Source organism: Stegostoma tigrinum, chromosome 50 (genome assembly GCF_030684315.1).
Source record: "Stegostoma tigrinum isolate sSteTig4 chromosome 50, sSteTig4.hap1, whole genome shotgun sequence".
NCBI classification, from domain to species: Eukaryota; Metazoa; Chordata; class Chondrichthyes; order Orectolobiformes; family Stegostomatidae; genus Stegostoma; species Stegostoma tigrinum.
Window position 1 is genome coordinate 25,862 of NC_081403.1, and position 19,139 is coordinate 45,000.

General features: G+C 58.2%; 1 protein-coding gene across 1 annotated transcript in view; it reads left to right on the forward strand.

The window, feature by feature from the left end:
• The first annotated feature begins 2,034 nt into the window (after positions 1 to 2,034).
• LOC125450155 (proline-rich transmembrane protein 2-like) overlaps positions 2,035 to 19,139 on the forward strand; it is a 17,536-nt gene continuing 431 nt past the window's right edge. Inside the window, exons 1-3 of the mRNA XM_048526164.2 lie at positions 2,035 to 3,011; positions 8,180 to 8,601; positions 10,172 to 10,301. Coding sequence (XP_048382121.1) covers positions 8,218 to 8,601; positions 10,172 to 10,301 — 514 coding nt within the window. The 5' untranslated portion in view covers positions 2,035 to 3,011; positions 8,180 to 8,217. The remainder of the gene's footprint in view (positions 3,012 to 8,179; positions 8,602 to 10,171; positions 10,302 to 19,139) is intronic.

Below are 19,139 nucleotides of genomic sequence, written 5' to 3' on the forward strand. Positions count from 1 at the left end.
ATTAATGGTTAACAGTTATTATAGGGGCTGGAAGGGGGTTTCTCACAGAGCCACCACCCTCCCATCAGCAGTTGGTATCAGAACGCTTGCTATTCCTGACGTACATTAATATTTGGTGTGACGATCTCAACGCTTGTGGGAGTTCCGTCTGGGTAAACGCGAGGCATTGCATTTTGATAAAACAAACAAGGGCAGGACTTGGACGATTGATGGTAGGACCCTGGGTGGTGTTGTAGAACAGAGAGACCTGGGGGAGGGTTCGGGGACATAATTCCTTTTGAAGTTCCTGTCACACAGACGGGGCGGGGGTAGGGGTGAAGAAGGTGTTTGGCACACACTCCTTCATCGCTCAGAGCTTCTGAGTGTGGGAGTTGGGGAACGTCACGTTGGGGTTGTACCAGGACATTGGTGAGGCTCCTTCTGGAGCAACCGTGTCCCAGTTCTGTTGTAGGAAGGACATTACTAAACGGAGAGGGGCCAGAAGAGATTCACCAGGATGTTGCCAGGAATGGAAGGTTTGAATTAGAGGGGCTGCTTTTCCCCGAAGCATAGGAGGTTGAGAGGTAAGCTCATAGAGTAATGAGGGGTATGGATGGGGTTAATGTTGGGTGCCTTTTCTCCCTAGGGTGGGGGGACTTTGAGACTAGGGCACATTTTTGAGGTGGGAGGAGAGAGATTTGACAAGGACATCAGGGGCAAAGTTTTTACGCAGAGGGTGGGTTGTGTATGGAATGAACTTCCTGAGGAAGTGGTGGGTGTGGGTTCAGTTACAGCATTTAAAAGACGCTTGGAGAAATACATGAGAAGGAAAGATTTGGAGTGATAGAGGCCAGGGGCAGGTGGGTGGGGCAGGTTCAGTTTGGGATTAGGGTCAGCACGGACTGGATGGGCCAAAGGGCCTGTTTCTGTGCCGTGTGGCACTCAAACTTGGAGAAGTTGTAGATTGTGAAGAAGGCAGTGTGGAATTCTGAGAGGACTTTGAGGAGGTGTACTTGAGATGTGCAAAGGTTGGCGAAAGGAAAAAGACTCTGCTCGCTCAGTGAGAAGCTGGACCGTGGAAGAGGGGTATTGGAGGGTCATTCAGATAGAAATAGTGTGCAGGGAGGTTGAATACCAGGTGATGATGCAAATTTAAGAGCTGGTAGAAGCACAATGGATTGAATCAGAACAAATCAGTTAAACCCCAGACACTGGAGGATCTATGACTGGGATACACATATATACCAGGAGGAGTGATCAATCTCTCACTGTACCATGTTATTCCCTGTACTTAGGTAAGTATCTGCCTTTAATTTTCTGTCTCGCCCTTGCTAATTATTCCCAATGCCTCATTCTCTCCTTATATGGTTCAGGAATCCAACTCTCCATTGAGTAGACGTTCCCCCCTCATGGTACCAGAATCTGGCTGTGAGGGCTGGAGACAGCCTAGGGGTATTATCACTGGACTGTTAACCTGGAGACACAGATAACGTTCCGGTAACAATGGTTCGAATCCTGCCACGGCAGGGAGTGGAATTTGAATTCTTTAAAATATCTGGGAATTTAGAATATAATGAATCCATCACAGATTGTCGGGAAAATCCTTCCCTTTAGGGAAGGAAACTGCCGTCCTTACCCGGTCTGGCCTACATGTGACTCCAGACCCATAGCAATGTGATGGACTCTGAATTGCCTCCTGGGCAATTAGGGATGGGCAATAAATGCTGCATGGGCAGTGATGCCCTTTTCTTGTGGATGAATTGAAAGAATGCTACAGATCTCTTACAAAGGCCTGACTCTCCTGGGGTGCAGGATGAGGGGGCATTGACACCCCCACCCCCCACCAGGGTGCAGAGACCCTGCAGACAGTGTAACTGTTTCATCTTGGGCCAGGGCGAAAGTGAGCGTGGAGCTGTGCGAGAGTGAAAGAGGGAGAACTGAGAGAGAAAAAGAGAGAGATGGTGATTTGGGAGGAGATAAAGCGAGTGGGAAGAGAGATAGATTGGGAGAGGAAGTGTGAAAGAAAATTAATTTCAGCGCCAAAGTTAGCTAATGTGAGAATGTGAATGAGATGGAGGAAGAGATTGAGTGAGTGAGGCAGTGAAAGATACAGAGTTAAAGAGAGGAAGAGTGTGGATAGACAGAAGGAAACAATAACGTTTCTGCTGCAGAATCAGTGACAGGGTGTTAACAAGAGATGGAGTGTGTGTGTGAGAGAGAAAGGTGGCTCACTGCTGCAGGATCAGCGAAGGGTTATTAATGAAAGGGAGTGTGTGAGAGAAAGATGTGGCTTTCTGCACTGAAGGAGCATAAATGTGTGAGAGGGAGAGAGGGAGCTGGCTTTCTGATGGAGGATCAGTGATGGAGCATTAATGTGTGAGAGGGAGCTGGCTTTCTGATAGAGGATCAGTGAAGGGGCATTAATGTGTGAGAGGGAGAGAGGGAGCTGGCTTTCTGATGGAGGATCAGTGAAGGGGCATTAATGTGTGAGAAGGAGAGAGGGAGCTGGCTTTCTGATGCAGGATCAGTGAAGGGGCATTAATGTGTGAGAGGGAGAGAGGGAGCTGGCTTTCTGATGCAGGATCAGTGAAGGGGCATTAATGTGTGAGAGGGAGAGAGGGAGCTGGCTTTCTGATGCAGGATCAGTGAAGGAGCATTAATGTGTGAGAGGGAGAGAGGGAGCTAGCTTTCTGATGGAGGATCAGTGAAGGAGCATTAATGTGTGAGAGCATTTTCCCATGTGACTGGCGTGTCTGAGCAGCAGCTCTTTGTTACTGGGGGCGTGTATGTGTGTGTGTATCTGTGTATCTGTGTGTGTGTGTGTGAGAGAGAGAGAGACACTTACAAACCCTGCAATATCCCCCTACCACTCCTGGCTGGACTGGCTGCTCAGATACATCTGCAGTTTGCGGGCTGGTGAATCTCACTGCTCCTCTCCGCCTTGCTGCCTGCTTATTGTAAGAATGTGAATTGCTGACTATCATTTCTTGCCAAATCTGCTGCTCCTTCCAGCTTTCCCAGCTTCAATAACGGTGAGTGTCGAACCACTTCTCCTACTGCATTCTGCATTCATTTCTCCATTGCAGTTTGTCATTATTCCCAGGACAGCCGGAGAGATGCAGTCGGTGTCTCCCTCTACAACTGAGGGAGATGGCGGGATACATCCACTAGAGAGGCCATTCTGCCAGTGATGGATGGCACTGTTGACATCTCGCTGAGTACCAGACCTTTCCGTTGACAGAGCAAGCACCAACACACACTTCCAGGCGACACCCTCCTAAAACCGGACCCCCCAACCCCACACCCAGACCCAAGAAGATCAGCTTCGTGCCCACCGCAGTCACAATTCGGAGGCAGCGCTGTTGAAACGTGCCTGAGACCCATAGCAAAGGAATGGGGGCAACCCACACACAGTCCTGCAACCAACAACGCCACCCCCTCCCCATTCCTAACAACACAGATACACCAGGATTTTCCCTCAGGTCAGCAAGCAAACCCACGATTAATGACAGCATGAAAAGGGCCACTCACTGTGTAACCGTACAGGGTATGGTGTTTATTCAGCAGGGTAAGGCTCACTCGCTGTGTAACCGTACAGGATACGGTGTTTATTCAGCAGGGTAAGGCTCACTCGCTGTGTAACCGTACAGGGTACAGTGTTTATTCAGCAGGGTAAGGCTCACTCGCTGTGTAACCGTACAGGGTACCGTGTTTATTCAGCAGGGTAAGGCTCACTCGCTGTGTAACCGTACTGGGTACAGTGTTTATTCAGCAGGGTAAGGCTCACTCACTGTGTAACCATACAGGGTACGGTGTTTATTCAGCAGGGTAAGGCTCACTCACTGTGTAACCGTACAGGGTACAGTGTTTATTAAGCAGGGTAAGGCTCACTCGCTGTGTAACCGTACAGGGTACAGTGTTTATTAAGCAGGGTAAGGCTCACTCGCTGTGTAACCGTACAGGGAACAGTGTTTATTCAGCAGGGTAAGGCTCACTCACTGTGTAACCGTACAGGGTACAGTGTGTATTCAGCAGGGTAAGGGTCACTCACTGTGTAACCGTACAGGGTCAGTGTTTATTCAGCAGGGTAAGGCTCACTCACTGTGTAACCGTACAGGGTCAGTGTTTATTCAGCAGGGTAAGGGTCACTCACTGTGTAACCGTACAGGGTCAGTGTTTATTCAGCAGGGTAAGGCTCACTCACTGTGTAACCGTACAGGGTCAGTGTTTATTCAGCAGGGTAAGGCTCACTCACTGTGTAACCGTACAGGGTCAGTGTTTATTCAGCAGGGTAAGGGTCACTCTCTGTGTAACCGTACAGGGTACAGTGTTTATTCAGCAGGGTAAGGCTCACTCACTGTGTAACCGTACAGGGTACAGTGTTTATTCAGCAGGGTAAGGCTCACTCACTGTGTAACCGTACAGGGTACAGTGTTTATTAAGCAGGGTAAGGCTCACTCACTGTGTAACCGTACAGGGTACAGTGTGTATTCAGCAGGGTAAGGGTCACTCACTGTGTAACCGTACAGGGTCAGTGTTTATTCAGCAGAGTAAGGCTCACTCGCTGTGTAACCGTACAGGGTACAGTGTTTATTCAGCAGGGTAAGGCTCACTCACTGTGTAACCGTACAGGGTACAGTGTGTATTCAGCAGGGTAAGGCTCACTCGCTGTGTAACCGTACAGGATACGGTGTTTATTCAGCAGGGTAAGGCTCACTCACTGTGTAACCGTACAGGGTACAGTGTGTATTCAGCAGGGTAAGGCTCACTCGCTCTGTAACCGTACAGGATACGGTGTTTATTCAGCAGGGTAAGGCTCACTCACTGTGTAACCGTACAGGGTACGGTGTGTATTCAGCAGGGTAAGGGTCACTCACTGTGTAACCGTACAGGGTACAGTGTTTATTCAGCAGGGTAGGCGTCACTCGCTGTGTAACCGTACAGGGTACAGTGTTTATTCAGCAGGGTAAGGCTCACTCGCTGTGTAACTGTACAGGGAACAGTGTTTATTCAGCAGGGTAAGGCTCACTCACTGTGTAACCGTACAGGGTCAGTGTTTATTCAGCAGGGTAAGGGTCACTCACTGTGTAACCGTACAGGGAACAGTGTTTATTCAGCAGGGTAAGGCTCACTCACTGTGTAACCGTACAGGGTACAGTGTTTATTCAGCAGGGTAAGGCTCACTCACTGTGTAACCGTACAGGGTACAGTGTTTATTCAGCAGGGTAAGGCTCACTCACTGTGTAACCGTACAGGGTACAGTGTTTATTCAGGAGGGTAAGGCTCACTCACTGTGTAACCGTACAGGGTACAGTGTTTATTCAGCAGGGTAAGGCTCACTCACTGTGTAACTGTACTGGGTACAGTGTTTATTCAGCAGGGTAAGGCTCACTCACTGTGTAACCGTACAGGGTACAGTGTTTATTCAGCAGGGTAAGGGTCACTCACTGTGTAACCGTACAGGGTACAGTGTTTATTCAGCAGGGTAAGGCTCACTCACTGTGTAACTGTACTGGGTACAGTGTTTATTCAGCAGGGTAAGGCTCACTCACTGTGTAACTGTACTGGGTACAGTGTGTATTCAGCAGGGTAAGGCTCACTCACTGTGTAACTGTACTGGGTACAGTGTGTATTCAGCAGGGTAAGGCTCACTCACTGTGTAACCGTACAGGGTACAGTGTTTATTCAGCAGGGTAAGGCTCACTCACTGTGTAACCGTACAGGGTACAGTGTTTATTCAGCAGGGTAAGGCTCACTCACTGTGTAACCGTACAGGGTACAGTGTTTATTCAGCAGGGTAAGGCTCACTCACTGTGTAACCGTACAGGGTACAGTGTTTATTCAGCAGGGTAAGGCTCACTCACTGTGTAACCGTACAGGGTACAGTGTTTATTCAGCAGGGTAAGGCTCACTCACTGTGTAACCGTACTGGGTACAGTGTGTATTCAGCAGGGTAAGGCTCACTCACTGTGTAACCGTACTGGGTACAGTGTGTATTCAGCAGGGTAAGGCTCACTCACTGTGTAACTGTACTGGGTACAGTGTGTATTCAGCAGGGTAAGGCTCACTCACTGTGTAACCGTACAGGGTACAGTGTGTATTCAGCAGGGTAAGGCTCACTTACTGTGTAACTGTACTGGGTACAGTGTGTATTCAGCAGGTTAAGGCTCACTCACTGTGTAACTGTACTGGGTACAGTGTGTATTCAGCAGGGTAAGGCTCACTCACTGTGTAACTGTACTGGGTACAGTGTGTATTCAGCAGGGTAAGGGTCACTCACTGTGTAACCGTACAGGGTACAGTGTTTATTCAGCAGGGTAAGGCTCACTCACTGTGTGACCCTTCAGGGTACAGTGTTTATTCAGCAGGGTAAGGGTCACTCACTGTGTAACTGTACTGGGTACAGTGTGTATTCAGCAGGGTAAGGCTCACTCACTGTGTAACCATACAGGGTACAGTGTTTATTCAGCAGGGTAAGGCTCACTCACTGTGTGACCCTACAGGGTACAGTGTTTATTCAGCAGGGTAAGGCTCACTCGCTGTGTAACCGTACAGGGTACAGTGTTTATTCAGCAGGGTAAGGCTCACTCACTGTGTAACTGTACAGGGTACAGTGTTTATCCAGCAGGGTAAGGCTCACTCGCTGTGTAACTGTACAGGGAACAGTGTTTATTCAGCAGGGTAAGGCTCACTCGCTGTGTAACCGTACAGGGTACAGTGTTTATTCAGCAGGGTAAGCGTCACTCGCTGTGTAACCGTACAGGGTACAGTGTTTATTCAGCAGGGTAAGGCTCGCTCACTGTGTAACCGTACAGGGTACAGTGTTTATCCAGCAGGGTAAGGCTCACTCACTGTGTAACCGTACAGGGTACAGTGTTTATTCAGCAGGGTAAGGCTCACTCACTGTGTGACCCTACAGGGTACAGTGTTTATTCAGCAGGGTAAGGCTCACTCGCTGTGTAACCGTACAGGGTACAGTGTTTATTGAGCAGGGTAAGGCTCACTCACTGTGTAACCGTACAGGGTCAGTGTTTATTCAGCAGGGTAAGGCTCACTCACTGTGTAACTGTACTGGGTACAGTGTTTATTCAGCAGGGTAAGGCTCACTCGCTGTGTAACTGTACAGGGTACAGTGTTTATTCAGCAGGGTAAGGCTCACTCACTGTGTAACCGTACAGGGTCAGTGTTTATTCAGCAGGGTAAGGCTCACTCACTGTGTAACCGTACAGGGTCAGTGTTTATTCAGCAGGGTAAGGCTCACTCACTGTGTAACTGTACTGGGTACAGTGTGTATTCAGCAGGGTAAGGGTCACTCGCTGTGTAACTGTACTGGGTACAGTGTGTATTCAGCAGGGTAAGGCTCACTGCCTGTGTAACTGTACTGGGTACAGTGTGTATTCAGCAGGGTAAGGCTCACTGCCTGTGTAACTGTACTGGGTACAGTGTGTATTCAGCAGGGTAAGGCTCACTGCCTGTGTAACTGTACTGGGTACAGTGTGTATTCAGCAGGGTAAGGCTCACTGCCTGTGTAACTGTACTGGGTACAGTGTGTATTCAGCAGGGTAAGGCTCACTGCCTGTGTAACTGTACTGGGTACAGTGTGTATTCAGCAGGGTAAGGCTCACTGCCTGTGTAACTCTACTGGGTACAGTGTGTATTCAGCAGGGTAAGGCTCACTGCCTGTGTAACTGTACTGGGTACAGTGTGTATTCAGCAGGGTAAGGCTCACTGCCTGTGTAACTCTACTGGGTACAGTGTGTATTCAGCAGGGTAAGGCTCACTGCCTGTGTAACTGTACTGGGTACAGTGTGTATTCAGCAGGGTAAGGCTCACTGCCTGTGTAACTGTACTGGGTACAGTGTGTATTCAGCAGGGTAAGGCTCACTGCCTGTGTAACTGTACTGGGTACAGTGTGTATTCAGCAGGGTAAGGCTCACTGCCTGTGTAACTGTACTGGGTACAGTGTGTATTCAGCAGGGTAAGGCTCACTGCCTGTGTAACTGTACTGGGTACAGTGTGTATTCAGCAGGGTAAGGCTCACTGCCTGTGTAACTGTACTGGGTACAGTGTGTATTCAGCAGGGTAAGGCTCACTGCCTGTGTAACTGTACTGGGTACAGTGTGTATTCAGCAGGGTAAGGCTCACTGCCTGTGTAAATTTGCAGTGTATTGAGTGTTTGCTGTGTGTGTGTCTTTTGAAGGTTTTGTTTTGCTCTCGGTTGGCCCCCTGTGACCTGAGATGGCGGTGAACTCTGACAGTGAGGTCACTGATGTAGTGACTCCACCGACAGCCCGCGCTGTCTCTGAACCAGCAGTACCCCCTGAGAAGCAGCAGCTGAATGGCAATGGTTTGTTGGATGGAGCGAAGACCACATCCCTGCAGGACCTCGCCCGGCCTCTGCACAAACACAGCCCCAGGAAGGCGGTTCGCGCCAGTTCTGTGACACACCTCCCTCCGAGTGCCCTGAACTCCCCTCGCACCAGCATTCACCGGCATCCATCTGTGCAGACCGTCGAGGGAGGCGAACACGAGAAACCCCGCGACTACATCATTCTGGCGATCATCTCCTGCTTCTGCCCCATCTGGCCCCTCAACATCGTGGCGTTTGTGTATGCTGTGATGGTGAGTAAGGCTCGCATCGAGTACCATCTGCCTGGTTCACACTCCGCTACTCCCACTCTGTCTCTGTCTCGGTCCTTGCTCCCAGTGCTGTCACTGTCTCTGTCAGTGACCCAGCAATCCTCTCCATCTCCATCTCCTGCTCCATCACTGTCTTCTCTCTCTCAGTCTCTGTCTCTCTCTCTGTCTCTCTCTTTCTGTCTCTCTGTCTCTCTTTCTCTCTGTCTCTCTCTCTTTCTCTCTCTCTCTTTCTGTCTCTCTGTATCCATCGGTTTCCCTCTCTGTGTCCGTCTCTCTTACCCTCTCTTTGTCACTTTGTCTCCAACTCTCTCTATCTCCCTCTCTGTCTCTCTCTCTCCCTCTCTCTATCTCCCTCTCTGACTCTCCCTCTCTTACTCTCTCTGTTCCTCTCTCTCCCTCTCTGTCTCTCCCTCGCTGTCTCTGGCTCCATCTCTGTCATTGACCCACCTGATTCTCCATTTCTCTGCCTCTGTCACTATCTCCACACTCACCCTCTCCACTTTTCTCTCTCTCTCCCCCCTCTCTCTCTCTCTCTCTCTCCAGCTATCAGTCCCTCACAGGCTCTCTCTCTGTCTCTCTCCCTCTCTCTCTCCTCCCTCCCCCTCTCTCTGTCTCTCCTGTCTCTGTCTCTCTGTCTCTTCTCTCTCCCTCCTCTTTCCTATCTATCTCTATTTCTCTCTCTCTCACGTTCTCTCTCACTTCCTACTGTTCTTACACTCTCTGTCACTCTTTCTCTATCAGTCTCTCACATTATCAATGCCTCCTTGTTTCTTTTAATCTTTCTGTCCATTCATGGATCCCACAATCTGTTCTTCCTGATCATTGTCCATTTAAAATCGTCAGTATCCTTATAGCACATTAAACCTCCTGCTCCACGCTCCCCAACAAAGTCTCCCAGGACAGGGACAGCATGGGGTTAGATACAGAGTAAGGCTCCCTCTACACTGTCACCCGCATCAAACACTCCCAGCGACGGGACAGCATGGGGTTAGATACAGAGTAAGGCTCCCTCTACACTGTCACCCGCATCAAACACTCCCAGCGACGGGACAGCATGGGGTTAGATACAGAGTAAGGCTCCCTCTACACTGTCACCCGCATCAAACACTCCCAGGGACGGGGCAGCATGGGTTTAGATACAGAATAAAGCTTCCTCTACACTGTCACCCGCATCAAACACTCCCAGGGACGGGGCAGCATGGGGTTAGATACAGAGTAAGGCTCCCTCTACACTGTCACCCGCATCAAACACTCCCAGGGACGGGACAGCATGGGGTTAGATACAGAGTAAGGCTCCCTCTACACTGTCACCCGCATCAAACACTCCCAGGGACGGGACAGCATGGGGTTAGATACAGAGTAAGGCGTCCTCTACACTGTCACCCGCATCAAACACTCCCAGGGACAGGGACAGCATGGGGTTAGATACAGAGTAAGGCTCCCTCTACACTGTCACCCGCATCAAACACTCCCAGGGACGGGGCAGCATGGGGTTAGATACAGAGTAAAGCTTCCTCTACACTGTCGCTGACGATGTTGTCTCTGTGTCCAGTCTAGGAACAGTTTCCAGAATGGAGATGTGGATGGAGCCCGAAGGCTGGGGCGCGTGGCCAAGTTACTAAGTGTTGTGGCTGTTGTTGGGGGCCTGGTGATCATTGCAGCCTGTGTCATTAACTTCTCCAGTGAGTCAGTGACTATCACTAAACTGTGACGGGTGGAGCATTTCTAGGTGTTGTGCCACAGGACGGAAATGAAGGAAGGGGCTGGGGTCCGTGGGGGACGGTGTAGAGCGGGAGGGAACGGGGAAGGGGTTTGGGGTCCGTGGGGGACAGTGCAGAGCGGGAGTGAACGGGGAAGGGGTTTGGGGTCCGTGGGGGACGGTGTAGAGCGGGAGGGAACGGGGAAGGGGTTTGGGGTCCGTGGGGGACGGTGTAGAGCGGGAGGGAACGGGGAAGGGGTTTGGGGTCCGTGGGGGACGGTGTAGAGCGGGAGGGAACGGGGAAGGGGTTTGGGGTCCGTGGGGGAGGGTGTAGAGCGGGAGGGAACGGGGAAGGGGTTTGGGGGTCCGTGGGGGAGGGTGTAGAGCGGGAGCGAACGGGGAAGGGGTTTGGGGGTCCGTGGGGGACAGTGTAGAGCGGGAGGGAACAGGGAAGGGGTTTGGGGTCCGTGGGGGACGGTGTAGAGCGGGAGTGAACGGGGAAGGGGTTTGGGGTCCGTGGGGGACGGTGTAGAGCGGGAGGGAACAGGGAAGGGGTTTGGGGTCCGTGGGGGACAGTGTAGAGCGGGAGGGAACGGGGAAGGGGTTTGGGGTCCGTGGGGGACAGTGTAGAGCGGGAGGGAACAGGGAAGGGGTTTGGGGTCCGTGGGGGACAGTGTAGAGCGGGAGGGAACGGGGAAGGGGTTTGGGGTCCGTGGGGGACGGTGTAGAGCGGGAGGGAACGGGGAAGGGGTTTGGGGTCCGTGGGGGACAGTGTAGAGCGGGAGGGAACGGGGAAGGGGTTTGGGGTCCGTGGGGGACGGTGTAGAGCGGGAGGGAACAGGGAAGGGGTTTGGGGTCCGTGGGGGACGGTGTAGAGCGGGAGGGAACGGGGAAGGGGTTTGGGGTCCGTGGGGGAGGGTGTAGAGCGGGAGGGAACAGGGAAGGGGTTTGGGGGTCCGTGGGGGAGGGTGTAGAGCGGGAGCGAACGGGGAAGGGGTTTGGGGGTCCGTGGGGGACAGTGTAGAGCGGGAGGGAACAGGGAAGGGGTTTGGGGTCCGTGGGGGACGGTGTAGAGCGGGAGTGAACGGGGAAGGGGTTTGGGGTCCGTGGGGGACGGTGTAGAGCGGGAGGGAACGGGGAAGGGGTTTGGGGTCCGTGGGGGACGGTGTAGAGCGGGAGGGAACGGGGAAGGGGTTTGGGGTCCGTGGGGGACGGTGTAGAGCGGGAGGGAACGGGGAAGGGGTTTGGGGTCCGTGGGGGACGGTGTAGAGCGGGAGTGACCGGGGAAGGGGTTTGGGGTCCGTGGGGGACAGTGTAGAGCGGGAGGGAACGGGGAAGGGGTTTGGGGTCCACGGGGGACAGTGTAGAGCGGGAGTGACCGGGGAAGGGGTTTGGGGTCCGTGGGGGACGGTGTAGAGCGGGAGGGAACGGGGAAGGGGTTTGGGGTCCGTGGGGGACAGTGTAGAGCGGGAGGGAACAGGGAAGGGGTTTGGGGTCCGTGGGGGACAGTGTAGAGCGGGAGGGAACGGGGAAGGGGTTTGGGGTCCGTGGGGGACGGTGTAGAGCGGGAGGGAACGGGGAAGGGGTTTGGGGTCCGTGGGGGACGGTGTAGAGCGGGAGGGAACGGGGAAGGGGTTTGGGGTCCGTGGGGGACGGTGTAGAGCGGGAGGGAACGGGGAAGGGGTTTGGGGTCCGTGGGGGACGGTGTAGAGCGGGAGGGAACGGGGAAGGGGTTTGGGGTCCGTGGGGGACGGTGTAGAGCGGGAGGGAACAGGGAAGGGGTTTGGGGTCCGTGGGGGACGGTGTAGAGCGGGAGGGAACGGGGAAGGGGTTTGGGGTCCGTGGGGGAGGGTGTAGAGCGGGAGGGAACGGGGAAGGGGTTTGGGGGTCCGTGGGGGACGGTGTAGAGCGGGAGGGAACAGGGAAGGGGTTTGGGGGTCCGTGGGGGAGGGTGTAGAGCGGGAGCGAACGGGGAAGGGGTTTGGGGGTCCGTGGGGGACAGTGTAGAGCGGGAGGGAACAGGGAAGGGGTTTGGGGTCCGTGGGGGACGGTGTAGAGCGGGAGTGAACGGGGAAGGGGTTTGGGGTCCGTGGGGGACGGTGTAGAGCGGGAGGGAACGGGGAAGGGGTTTGGGGTCCGTGGGGGACGGTGTAGAGCGGGAGGGAACGGGGAAGGGGTTTGGGGTCCGTGGGGGACGGTGTAGAGCGGGAGGGAACGGGGAAGGGGTTTGGGGTCCGTGGGGGACGGTGTAGAGCGGGAGTGACCGGGGAAGGGGTTTGGGGTCCGTGGGGGACAGTGTAGAGCGGGAGGGAACGGGGAAGGGGTTTGGGGTCCACGGGGGACAGTGTAGAGCGGGAGTGACCGGGGAAGGGGTTTGGGGTCCGTGGGGGACGGTGTAGAGCGGGAGGGAACGGGGAAGGGGTTTGGGGTCCGTGGGGGACGGTGCAGAGCGGGAGGGAACGGGGAAGGGGTTTGGGGTCCGTGGGGGACGGTGTAGAGCGGGAGGGAACGGGGAAGGGGTTTGGGGTCCGTGGGGGACGGTGTAGAGCGGGAGTGAACGGGGAAGGGGTTTGGGGTCCGTGGGGGACGGTGTAGAGCGGGAGGGAACGGGGAAGGGGTTTGGGGTCCGTGGGGGACGGTGTAGAGCGGGAGTGAACGGGGAAGGGGTTTGGGGTCCGTGGGGGACGGTGTAGAGCGGGAGGGAACGGGGAAGGGGTTTGGGGTCCGTGGGGGACGGTGTAGAGCGGGAGGGAACGGGGAAGGGGTTTGGGGTCCGTGGGGGACGGTGTAGAGCGGGAGGGAACGGGGAAGGGGTTTGGGGTCCGTGGGGGACAGTGTAGAGCGGGAGGGAACGGGGAAGGGGTTTGGGGTCCGTGGGGGACGGTGTAGAGCGGGAGGGAACGGGGAAGGGGTTTGGGGTCCGTGGGGGACAGTGTAGAGCGGGAGTGACCGGGGAAGGGGTTTGGGGTCCGTGGGGGATGGTGTAGAGCGGGAGGGAACGGGGAAGGGGTTTGGGGTCCACGGGGGACAGTGTAGAGCGGGAGGGAACGGGGAAGGGGTTTGGGGTCCGTGGGGGACGGTGTAGAGCGGGAGTGAACGGGGAAGGGGTTTGGGGTCCGTGGGGGACGGTGTAGAGCGGGAGGGAACGGGGAAGGGGTTTGGGGTCCGTGGGGGAGGGTGTAGAGCGGGAGGGAACAGGGAAGGGGTTTGGGGGTCCGTGGGGGAGGGTGTAGAGCGGGAGCGAACGGGGAAGGGGTTTGGGGGTCCGTGGGGGACAGTGTAGAGCGGGAGCGAACAGGGAAGGGGTTTGGGGTCCGTGGGGGACGGTGTAGAGCGGGAGGGAACGGGGAAGGGGTTTGGGGTCCGTGGGGGACGGTGTAGAGCGGGAGGGAACGGGGAAGGGGTTTGGGGTCCGTGGGGGACGGTGTAGAGCGGGAGGGAACAGGGAAGGGGTTTGGGGTCCGTGGGGGACGGTGTAGAGCGGGAGGGAACGGGGAAGGGGTTTGGGGTCCGTGGGGGACAGTGTAGAGCGGGAGGGAACAGGGAAGGGGTTTGGGGTCCGTGGGGGACGGTGTAGAGCGGGAGGGAACGGGGAAGGGGTTTGGGGTCCGTGGGGGACGGTGTAGAGCGGGAGGGAACGGGGAAGGGGTTTGGGGTCCGTGGGGGACAGTGTAGAGCGGGAGGGAACGGGGAAGGGATTTGGGGTCCGTGGGGGAGGGTGTAGAGCGGGAGGGAACAGGGAAGGGGTTTGGGTTCCGTGGGGGAGGGTGTAGAGCGGGACCGAACGGGGAAGGGGTTTGGGGGTCCGTGGGGGACAGTGTAGAGCGGGAGGGAACAGGGAAGGGGTTTGGGGTCCGTGGGGGACGGTGTAGAGCGGGAGTGAACGGGGAAGGGGTTTGGGGTCCGTGGGGGACGGTGTAGAGCGGGAGGGAACAGGGAAGGGGTTTGGGGTCCGTGGGGGACAGTGTAGAGCGGGAGGGAACGGGGAAGGGGTTTGGGGTCCGTGGGGGACAGTGTAGAGCGGGAGGGAACAGGGAAGGGGTTTGGGGTCCGTGGGGGACAGTGTAGAGCGGGAGGGAACGGGGAAGGGGTTTGGGGTCCGTGGGGGACGGTGTAGAGCGGGAGGGAACGGGGAAGGGGTTTGGGGGGTCCGTGGGGGACGGTGTAGAGCGGGAGGGAACGGGGAAGGGGTTTGGGGTCCGTGGGGGACGGTGTAGAGCGGGAGGGAACGGGGAAGGGGTTTGGGGTCCGTGGGGGACGGTGCAGAGCGGGAGGGAACGGGGAAGGGGTTTGGGGTCCGTGGGGGACAGTGCAGAGCGGGAGTGAACGGGGAAGGGGTTTGGGGTCCGTGGGGGACAGTGTAGAGCGGGAGGGAACGGGGAAGGGGTTTGGGGTCCGTGGGGGACGGTGTAGAGCGGGAGGGAACGGGGAAGGGGTTTGGGGTCCGTGGGGGACGGTGTAGAGCGGGAGGGAACGGGGAAGGGGTTTGGGGTCCGTGGGGGACGGTGTAGAGCGGGAGGGAACGGGGAAGGGGTTTGGGGTCCGTGGGGGACGGTGTAGAGCGGGAGTGAACGGGGAAGGGGTTTGGGGTCCGTGGGGGACGGTGTAGAGCGGGAGGGAACGGGGAAGGGGTTTGGGGTCCGTGGGGGACGGTGTAGAGCGGGAGGGAACGGGGAAGGGGTTTGGGGTCCGTGGGGGACGGTGTAGAGCGGGAGGGAACGGGGAAGGGGTTTGGGGTCCGTGGGGGACGGTGTGGAGCGGGAGGGAACGGGGAAGGGGTTTGGGGTCCGTGGGGGAGGGTGTAGAGCGGGAGGGAACAGGGAAGGGGTTTGGGGGTCCGTGGGGGAGGGTGTAGAGCGGGAGCGAACGGGGAAGGGGTTTGGGGGTCCGTGGGGGACAGTGTAGAGCGGGAGGGAACAGGGAAGGGGTTTGGGGTCCGTGGGGGACGGTGTAGAGCGGGAGTGAACGGGGAAGGGGTTTGGGGTCCGTGGGGGACGGTGTAGAGCGGGAGGGAACAGGGAAGGGGTTTGGGGTCCGTGGGGGACAGTGTAGAGCGGGAGGGAACGGGGAAGGGGTTTGGGGTCCGTGGGGGACAGTGTAGAGCGGGAGGGAACAGGGAAGGGGTTTGGGGTCCGTGGGGGACAGTGTAGAGCGGGAGGGAACGGGGAAGGGGTTTGGGGTCCGTGGGGGACGGTGTAGAGCGGGAGGGAACGGGGAAGGGGTTTGGGGTCCGTGGGGGACAGTGTAGAGCGGGAGGGAACGGGGAAGGGGTTTGGGGTCCGTGGGGGACGGTGTAGAGCGGGAGGGAACAGGGAAGGGGTTTGGGGTCCGTGGGGGACGGTGTAGAGCGGGAGGGAACGGGGAAGGGGTTTGGGGTCCGTGGGGGAGGGTGTAGAGCGGGAGGGAACAGGGAAGGGGTTTGGGGGTCCGTGGGGGAGGGTGTAGAGCGGGAGCGAACGGGGAAGGGGTTTGGGGGTCCGTGGGGGACAGTGTAGAGCGGGAGGGAACAGGGAAGGGGTTTGGGGTCCGTGGGGGACGGTGTAGAGCGGGAGTGAACGGGGAAGGGGTTTGGGGTCCGTGGGGGACGGTGTAGAGCGGGAGGGAACGGGGAAGGGGTTTGGGGTCCGTGGGGGACGGTGTAGAGCGGGAGGGAACGGGGAAGGGGTTTGGGGTCCGTGGGGGACGGTGTAGAGCGGGAGTGACCGGGGAAGGGGTTTGGGGTCCGTGGGGGACAGTGTAGAGCGGGAGGGAACGGGGAAGGGGTTTGGGGTCCACGGGGGACAGTGTAGAGCGGGAGTGACCGGGGAAGGGGTTTGGGGTCCGTGGGGGACGGTGTAGAGCGGGAGGGAACGGGGAAGGGGTTTGGGGTCCGTGGGGGACAGTGTAGAGCGGGAGGGAACAGGGAAGGGGTTTGGGGTCCGTGGGGGACAGTGTAGAGCGGGAGGGAACGGGGAAGGGGTTTGGGGTCCGTGGGGGACGGTGTAGAGCGGGAGGGAACGGGGAAGGGGTTTGGGGTCCGTGGGGGACGGTGTAGAGCGGGAGGGAACGGGGAAGGGGTTTGGGGTCCGTGGGGGACGGTGTAGAGCGGGAGGGAACGGGGAAGGGGTTTGGGGTCCGTGGGGGACGGTGTAGAGCGGGAGGGAACGGGGAAGGGGTTTGGGGTCCGTGGGGGACGGTGTAGAGCGGGAGGGAACAGGGAAGGGGTTTGGGGTCCGTGGGGGACGGTGTAGAGCGGGAGGGAACGGGGAAGGGGTTTGGGGTCCGTGGGGGAGGGTGTAGAGCGGGAGGGAACGGGGAAGGGGTTTGGGGGTCCGTGGGGGACGGTGTAGAGCGGGAGGGAACAGGGAAGGGGTTTGGGGGTCCGTGGGGGAGGGTGTAGAGCGGGAGCGAACGGGGAAGGGGTTTGGGGGTCCGTGGGGGACAGTGTAGAGCGGGAGGGAACAGGGAAGGGGTTTGGGGTCCGTGGGGGACGGTGTAGAGCGGGAGTGAACGGGGAAGGGGTTTGGGGTCCGTGGGGGACGGTGTAGAGCGGGAGGGAACGGGGAAGGGGTTTGGGGTCCGTGGGGGACGGTGTAGAGCGGGAGGGAACGGGGAAGGGGTTTGGGGTCCGTGGGGGACGGTGTAGAGCGGGAGGGAACGGGGAAGGGGTTTGGGGTCCGTGGGGGACGGTGTAGAGCGGGAGTGACCGGGGAAGGGGTTTGGGGTCCGTGGGGGACAGTGTAGAGCGGGAGGGAACGGGGAAGGGGTTTGGGGTCCACGGGGGACAGTGTAGAGCGGGAGTGACCGGGGAAGGGGTTTGGGGTCCGTGGGGGACGGTGTAGAGCGGGAGGGAACGGGGAAGGGGTTTGGGGTCCGTGGGGGACGGTGCAGAGCGGGAGGGAACGGGGAAGGGGTTTGGGGTCCGTGGGGGACGGTGTAGAGCGGGAGGGAACGGGGAAGGGGTTTGGGGTCCGTGGGGGACGGTGTAGAGCGGGAGTGAACGGGGAAGGGGTCTGGGGTCCGTGGGGGACGGTGTAGAGCGGGAGGGAACGGGGAAGGGGTTTGGGGTCCGTGGGGGACGGTGTAGAGCGGGAGGGAACGGGGAAGGGGTTTGGGGTCCGTGGGGGACGGTGTAGAGCGGGAGTGAACGGGGAAGGGGTTTGGGGTCCGTGGGGGACGGTGTAGAGCGGGAGGGAACAGGGAAGGGGTTTGGGGTCCGTGGGGGACGGTGTAGAGCGGGAGGGAACGGGGAAGGGGTTTGGGGTCCGTGGGGGACGGTGTAGAGCGGGAGGGAACGGGGAAGGGGTTTGGGGTCCGTGGGGGACGGTGTAGAGCGGGAGGGAACGGGGAAGGGGTTTGGGGTCCGTGGGGGACAGTGTAGAGCGGGAGTGACCGGGGAAGGGGTTTGGGGTCCGTGGGGGATGGTGTAGAGCGGGAGGGAACGGGGAAGGGGTTTGGGGTCCACGGGGGACAGTGTAGAGCGGGAGTGACCGGGGAAGGGGTTTGGGGTCCGTGGGGGACGGTGTAGAGCGGGAGGGAACGGGGAAGGGGTTTGGGGTCCGTGGGGGACGGTGTAGAGCGGGAGGGAACGGGGAAGGGGTTTGGGGTCCGTGGGGGACGGTGTAGAGCGGGAGGGAACGGGGAAGGGGTTTGGGGTCCGTGGGGGACGGTGTAGAGCGGGAGTGACCGGGGAAGGGGTTTGGGGTCCGTGGGGGACAGTGTAGAGCGGGAGTGACCGGGGAAGGGGTTTGGGGTCCGTGGGGTCAGTGTAGAGCGGGAGGGAACGGGGAAGGGGTTTGGGGTCCGTGGGGGACAGTGTAGAGCGGGAGGGAACGGGGAAGGGGTTTGGGGTCCGTGGGGGACGGTGTAGAGCGGGAGGGAACGGGGAAGGGGTTTGGGGTCCGTGGGGGACGGTGTAGAGCGGGAGGGAACGGGGAAGGGGTTTGGGGGTCCGTGGGGGACGGTGTAGAGCGGGAGCGAACGGGGAAGGGGTTTGGGGTCCGTGGGGGACGGTGTAGAGCGGGAGCGAACGGGGAAGGGGTTTGGGGTCCGTGGGGGACGGTGTAGAGCGGGAGGGAACGGGGAAGGGGTTTGGGGGTCCGTGGGGGACGGTGTAGAGCGGGAGGGAACGGGGAAGGGGTTTGGGGGTCCGTGGGGGACGGTGTAGAGCGGGAGTGAACGGGGAAGGGGTTTGGGGGTCCGTGGGGGACGGTGTAGAGCGGGAGGGAACGGGGAAGGGGTTTGGGGGTCCGTGGGGGACGGTGTAGAGCGGGAGGGAACGGGGAAGGGGTTTGGGGTCCGTGGGGGACGGTGTAGAGCGGGAGGGAACGGGGAAGGGGTTTGGGGTCCGTGGGGGACGGTGTAGAGCGGGAGTGAACGGGGAAGGGGTTTGGGGGTCCGTGGGGGACGGTGTAGAGCGGGAAGGAACGGGGAAGGGGTTTGGGGTCCGTGGGGGACGGTGTAGAGCGGGAGGGAACGGGGAAGGGGTTTGGGGTCCGTGGGGGACGGTGTAGAGCGGGAGGGAACGGGGAAGGGGTTTGGGGGTCCGTGGGGGACGGTGTAGAGCGGGAGGGAACGGGGAAGGGGTTTGGGGGTCCGTGGGGGACGGTGCAGAGCGGGAGGGAACGGGGAGGACTAGTCACAGTCTAAGTAGGAGAGATGTGGTTGGGACAAGAGAAGTAGTAAGAGTATGATTGTTGGGAGAATGAGCGTGTGAGAGAGACAGACAGACAGACAGGTTGAATGCCAGAGACAAAGACAGGTCAGGACAGAGAGCGAGAGAGGCTGAGAGAGAGAGAGAGAGAGATGGAGAGAATGAGAAAGTGGTAAAGTGTGAGACAGA